The 6,608-nt window shown below is 36.8% G+C and overlaps 1 protein-coding gene across 1 annotated transcript; it reads right to left on the bottom strand.

Annotated features, from left to right (window-relative positions):
- Positions 1 to 729: 729 nt before the first annotated feature.
- On the bottom strand, positions 730 to 6,333 carry LOC145586891 (two-component response regulator-like APRR5). Its single transcript, XM_081643850.1, has 8 exons — positions 5,764 to 6,333; positions 4,222 to 4,383; positions 4,004 to 4,134; positions 3,760 to 3,912; positions 3,093 to 3,210; positions 2,632 to 3,004; positions 1,357 to 2,074; positions 730 to 1,201 (listed from the first exon to the last, which is right to left on the bottom strand). Exons 1-8 carry the CDS (start codon positions 5,936 to 5,938, stop codon positions 1,094 to 1,096), a joined length of 1,938 nt encoding a protein of 645 aa, XP_081499976.1. The 5' UTR covers positions 5,939 to 6,333; the 3' UTR covers positions 730 to 1,093.
- Positions 6,334 to 6,608: the final 275 nt, after the last annotated feature.

Raw genomic sequence — 6,608 nt, 5'->3', positions numbered from 1 at the left:
AATTAATCTTGGCATGGTAGGAGAATATATGCTTAATTGACTATCTACTCATTTTATAGTACAAACTACTAAAGCATCATTTTTAATCCCTCTTTTCTTCTATTTTTATATTTCAATGTTCCCCATTTTACAGTTATTTGGGTATCTATCTATTTCCTCTTCTCTTGCTTTTAACCAGAATATCAATTTTCATTTCCTTATTCAATCATAAATAAATATTAGTTAATATTAGTTATAGTCATGATTTAAAGGGAGGTTGCATTTAATCTAAAGTCCATATAATAATTAATTGTTGTGATTGTATTTTTTTTTTTTTTTTTTTTTTTTTTTGGTGTTTGGAAAGCTACAATGAGAACCAATCTCAAGATCTCTTGGAAATAGGAGAGCTCTAACCATTTGAGCAAACCCTCACTCTTTATTTGTTGTAACTGTGAGGTTAGAGGGTGGCATATATAGTGCATACAAAGTATAATCTAAGTCCTTCACAATGACAAAATTAAGTAGTACTCGTACTTAATAGGCGATTCATCCTTCACAATGGCAAGTTTAAGCAGTACTTGATAGGCGGATTTGTAACCAAATAACTCAACATTTCGAAAAAAACATCCAACTATCCCTGAACACATGGTATTCACCCTGTGTAGTCAGTAAGACAGTACTCCCGAACCCAAGATGCTAACAGCAAGGTTCAGATAATGTATACAATCAGCAATAAGTATGAAGTCTATATAACACCAAAATCGTGCAAATAAAGGGTGGAGGAAATGTACAAATTACAAATTTACAAGACAATTTTCATTCTTATAGTTGATCAGATAAAGAATGCATGTAATACAGGTATGTATATAATATATAGAATCAGAAGCTCGTGAAGATAAACAAATGCTACATATAAGACCATTTTAAGCTACCACAACCTAACTTTTTCCATGTTCCTAAATTGCTACAAGCTACAGGTATCCGCATCATCAACAATTTCTAGAGAACTGGTTTCTTTCATTTGATCCTTGTTTTCCTTCCACTCGATATAAATGGATGAAAAAAGAGAAGAGAAACAAGAGTTTGTTAAAAAAAAAATGAAAAAAAAAAAATTCTATAGTTTATCATTAGCTACCACTTGATCACTTGGGACTTGGCGAACAAACTGTCCTTTCACCCTAGGCCGCTGCTCTGCTAGTTTTTTCCTGCTTTGATACCGCACCTGCATTTAATCAAATACTTGGTGAGATGATCCACAAATCGACATTAAAGATCAAGACATGTAAACATTTTGGCATATGGTAATCTAGAGGTGCACACAAATAGTTCAGGTCAAGTTCATATACCGCAAATATTTGTCACCTGATGTTTGCTCACCTTTTTCTCAAAGCATCGGTTTTTCCGTTTTTGTAGGAACTTAGCTAGAGCTGCTTCTCTTTCTGCAGAATGAAGACCCATTTTTAACTTGAACTGATCATGTACTAAGGGCTTACAGCCTTCAGTCTCCTCAACAAGGCTCGATTCCTTCATGCCAGGGGCAGTGGCATTAACATCAGTAATCTCAGATGCACTTCCATGTGCACTGAGATTTTGTTGATTACCAAAATCATTACACTGAGTGCTACTGCCACTTGGATCCAGGACTTGTGAGCTGCTGTACCCAGATTGATCAGCTGATTCCCTAGCTTTAAGCTCGTCCCCAGCTTGGCCACACCCTTGAATAGAGCTATGAGTCCCTGGGTCAGAGAGTTTTGAAGGACTAATCATAAGAGGTGACTCCTCTCTTTGCAATGCCGAGTTCGGACTTCTTGCTGTTGGGCGTGTGTATGGATTAAATATTGGCTGGAATACAGCACCATAGCTAGCCCATACACCACTATCAAATGCAAGTGCTGGTAGGGGAACGGGCCCAATTTGATGCTGAGGGGAAACTGGGTCACAATGTGCAGATTGAGGAGCAAGAATGTTGGGCTTGTCTTCCAAATCGCTGCTGCAAGGCTTAGGCCACAGTAGAGAATCAGCAGGACCTTTGATTTTTGGCAGTTCATCACCTGCTGACGGGACAGAGGTCCGAGGCTTCTTGATACTGCTATACCTGCAGAAAAAGATAGCACTACTTGATTATGTTCACAGCAAGTAATGCCAAAAACCAGTCATAAATGCTACACGCCTACACCAGTATCATGCACCAGTTATATAAGCACACTACTATTAATACGGAAACCTGAACATCAGCAAAAGACTAATGAACACAAGCCTCCACAACTGGAAATATGAGAGAGGGGGGGGGGGGGGGGGGGGGGGGAAGCATCCACTCCCCTTGACCCCTTCCCTCCAAAATAATAAGCCACACACAAAACATGTGTACACTGCCCCACTCTATGTAAGCAATTCTGATGCTTATATTGATATCAAAAAGTGAAAAAACTTGCACTAATCTAAATTGACAGTCAACTCGCATCCTTAATAAGTTCCCCAAATCTATAACAATTTCCTCGTCAGGGGTTGCCAAAATCCATTAAAATCCTTAACCCTCAAATTTATTGACCATACCTCCTTGGGATACGAGAGTTTCCTTTTCACAGTGAATCTATATAACATGAACTGTATGAGGAGAGAGGGGGGGGGGGGGAGCATGAAATGGTAACTTACCATGAGAAGGCCGAGGCATTAGAATGATTCAGTATTTGCCTCTCATGTACCTCTTTGGTCTCTGAATTGAGAGGTCTTTTCAAAGAAAGTTCTAGTGCAAGAGTAGAATTGTGTCCGTTAAACTCTCCATTGAAACTCTCTCCCCTTGCTGCGCCTTCTTGTTCCTTTATTCTCCCAATCAAGTCAACAGCTTCAATTGAAGGTTGAGGAAGATCATGGCCAGCAATTTTAGCTTTATCTGTGTGATTTCCTGGGCCTTTGCCTCCACAATCAGTTGCTATACCAGCACAGGATCCATCTTCAACTCTTGGAGAAGTTGAAACATTAATTTCTTTTGATAGTTGAACATTAGAACCTAATTTATCTGTATTGTCTGCAACAAAATGATGATGAGATGCTGATGTCAGCAAGCCATCTAAGATCCTGATCAGTGATCTAAGACTTGCCACAAATAAACATACCATCTATGACATTGGTATGTAAGGACAATCCCTCCTCCAATTTGACATCCTTAGCCTGATGTTTATCTTCCCTGCCGCGGACTTCAGTTTCTTCTCCATGTTTCATCCGTAAGAGACACTGCAAAATTATCATGAATACATGCTTAGCTTCTGTGGAACACGTATCTGGAAACGACGCAAAATTGCAACCTCTTTGTAAAACTTTGTGAATCTAATTTGAGCTGGAATTGACATTTTCCACAAGATTGGCCTCACTCACAAATCAGCTAGTCAGACTCAGGGGGTTTTTTTTAACAGATTAAATAGTGATGGTGTTCAACATGTGCAAAGAAAATTTCAGACAAAATTGATTGCATGGAAGCTAATGTAAAGGTGGCAAATGGGTCTTAGGGATTGGCTTGAGTCAAAGTTCAGGGCATTTGGAGGATGAGTCCATTTGTTCGCATTGTATCAGCCATAATCTATTTCAATTATATTTGATGAAAAAAAGATCATTTTAAGCCATATGAGCTTTAGGTGGGTATTACTGTTTCAGTTATGATTTGGGTCAGCTCAGATTTGCCAGGTCTAGATGTTAAACCCTTCAATCCTTCATACCAGAACCTATTCAGCAATACTAAAATAACAAAAAGGATCAGCAGTGTAGCAAGCATGTGTTGACACTCACTTGGGCATCAGTAGCTTTTTCACTGAAGTCGCTACTTCTCCAGCTGGAAGAGACATTATCACCAGAGTGATTGGTTGCTTGATTGTTCTCAAATGGGGCCTCAGCTTTATGTTGTCCAATTGTTAAATTTTGAGGATTATTTCCACCATTGTTCTGTGAAAGGAAAGAGCAATAAAATATCAGAAACAGCACTAGAAAGTTAAAATAATTCAACAAAAAAAAGGTATGGAAGGTAAGATGATACAGCAAGCCTCTTCCAGACATGGCGCCACAGGTTTTTCAGTTCATTTTTCCTGACAGGCTTTACAAGAAAGTCAGCTGCACCCTTTAATAAGCATTTTAACACCATGCTTATTGAATCCTGTGATGACATAACTGCATGATCATTAATAAAAGGTTATTTGCTGGAGTGAGGGGAAAATCGAACAAAAGAACAAAATTAATTAAATTCATGAGACACACTTATAACAGGAATATTTTTGCAGCCATCGTGTTCCATGATTAATGTGAGAAGAGCATATCCAGATATTGATGGCAAATCCAGTTCCGTTAATATGAGGTCTATGCTATTGTGCCGGCGCTTGAGGATTTCCCAAGCCTTCAATCCATCTGAAATAGCAGCAACTGCCAAATAAAAAAATAAATAAAAAAGAATAAGAGCCCATTTGCTTCAAAATATTCAGCTGGTGCAATCAGAAAATTAGTATAAAGGTTGAATGAAACATGATGACAAAGAGTAAAAGGGAAAAATAAAAACTCAGCATATAACACCAGTTTTTAAGCTTGAAAATGCGAGGAAGGTGGAGAAAGGGGGACAAATAAAAGTTGTGCGGATATAGTACTAAGCTGCATCGCTACAATATCAGCCTTCAGCCAACTCCAAGAGAGTTTGGTGTCCACCTAAAATGCTCTTATTACATTCACTTTAAAAATGATTGTTGAACGTGTTATTTAACTTTAAAGCACACATTGTATGCATATAGATCTAGCAGCTAGAGATTGAGCAACCACACACCAAATCAACAAAATGCAATCTAGACACGTACTACTACTACTACTACGTAAATATTCCACATACTAAAACCACTACGTAAAGATTCCACGTACTAATACTACTACGTAATAATTGTTACGATTACACTACAAAAAGTTTTCATCACTTCTATTATGTAAGTGTGTAACAATTCCATTGCTACTAACTAATACATTGTAGTCCACAACTACTACTACTACCAGGATACTAGCATACAAAAGCTTTTTAAAGTAAAACTCAATCTTCAACTTTCAACAAAAAGGTTTAATAAAAAAAAAAACTTAGGAATCTTGTGAAAGCGCTAGATTCAGAAGCATCTAAAATCCAGTCACTAAAGTTCAGTCTACAAACTTAAATCCTGGTTCCATCTCTAATTCAAGCATCACTGAGCAAAAAAATTTCCTAAAATAAACAATTGAGAACTTGCAAACATCAGAATGTTGCTCACAAACTCCACAAACCAAACCATTCCTCACCCCCAATTTGGGGAAGAGAGGTCAACATAATGGACCACCCAATAGTCTCTTGTCATGGTCAGATGAGATAACCATACCGAATGTCCGGGGCTACTCCTCTTATTGTCAAATGTCAACTGGTTTTGAAATGTAGATCTCAGTTTGACTCCCACCATTTTCATAAACAGATTACCCTTTTTTCACTACTCCATAATCATTCAAAAATCAAACAAATCAGCAATCTAATAAATTAACAATTTTTTCACAGAATTGAAGCTTCACCAGCTAAATTTCACAACATCAAAACTCAATTACATCCAATGCTAAACTTCAACTCAAACCACAAGTCATTTTCATCAAATTCTATAAATATCTCACAGTAATTAACCATTCTAACTATCCCATCACCAAAAAATTACCATCCCTTCAAAAATCACATGAAAAAACAATCAGTTTAATAAACCCAGCAAAATTCATTCTAAAAAATAAAAATTAATTCAATTGATTAATTTATACCTTTGTAATTATATTTGCGAAGGAGGGCACCAATAATATGTCGAGTAGAATCATCAGCTTCAACAAGAAGAACTCTGAGCACCATTCTTGGCATTATATTCTCCCATTTCAAATCTTCTGACCCATTTTCTCTCTCCTCTTCTTCTTCTTCGACCTCCATTACTACCACATCCATGTCTTCCTCCAATTTGCCCCACTAAATTTAAATGCAAAAATCAATTAAAAATAAAATTAAATAAAATTAACCACCCCCTTTATCTTCTACAAAATACCCACAAAACCTAATTATAAACACTTGATTCTCCATTCTACAAACCCAGCTAATTTTTCACTTTTCTTCTTTCTTTCACTGTACATTGACCCATCATCTTCTTCGTCTTCTTTTTTTAATAATTAATTTCCTTTTTTGGAAAAATTCTCGAAATATCTAGTGGGTAATAAACGATCTTTGTTCAGCTAAATGATGTTAATTTTTGTAAAAATAAAAAATAGAGAAGTTTAAGAGAGTTGTAGTTTGAAGTTTGAAGAAGAAGAAAGGAAGAGACTTTAAATTTGAGCCGCAAAAACCGCAGAAAATATCTGATGAGAAGAGGAGAGAGAATATGAGACAGAAATCAAAAGCGGGGCCGCCATTGGTTTCTGGTTGGTTGATGCTGAGTTGTCTTATTCCTGCTCACTAGTTTTCTTTCTCTATATCGCACATGCTTTCATTTCATTTTTATCTTTTTTTTTCTTTTATATTTTTTAATAGGCGTACGAATTACTGGGTGAAGGTTTTTTGATCTTCTTATGACTATAATGATGTACAAATGTACAATGATGTATTGATGTGCACTATATGGCCC

This window comes from Chenopodium album, chromosome 16, assembly GCF_948465745.1.
Source record: "Chenopodium album chromosome 16, dcCheAlbu1.1, whole genome shotgun sequence".
NCBI classification, from domain to species: domain Eukaryota; kingdom Viridiplantae; phylum Streptophyta; class Magnoliopsida; order Caryophyllales; family Amaranthaceae; genus Chenopodium; species Chenopodium album.
Note: the sequence above shows the minus strand (reverse complement) of the source record. Positions and strands in the feature narration are given on the sequence as shown.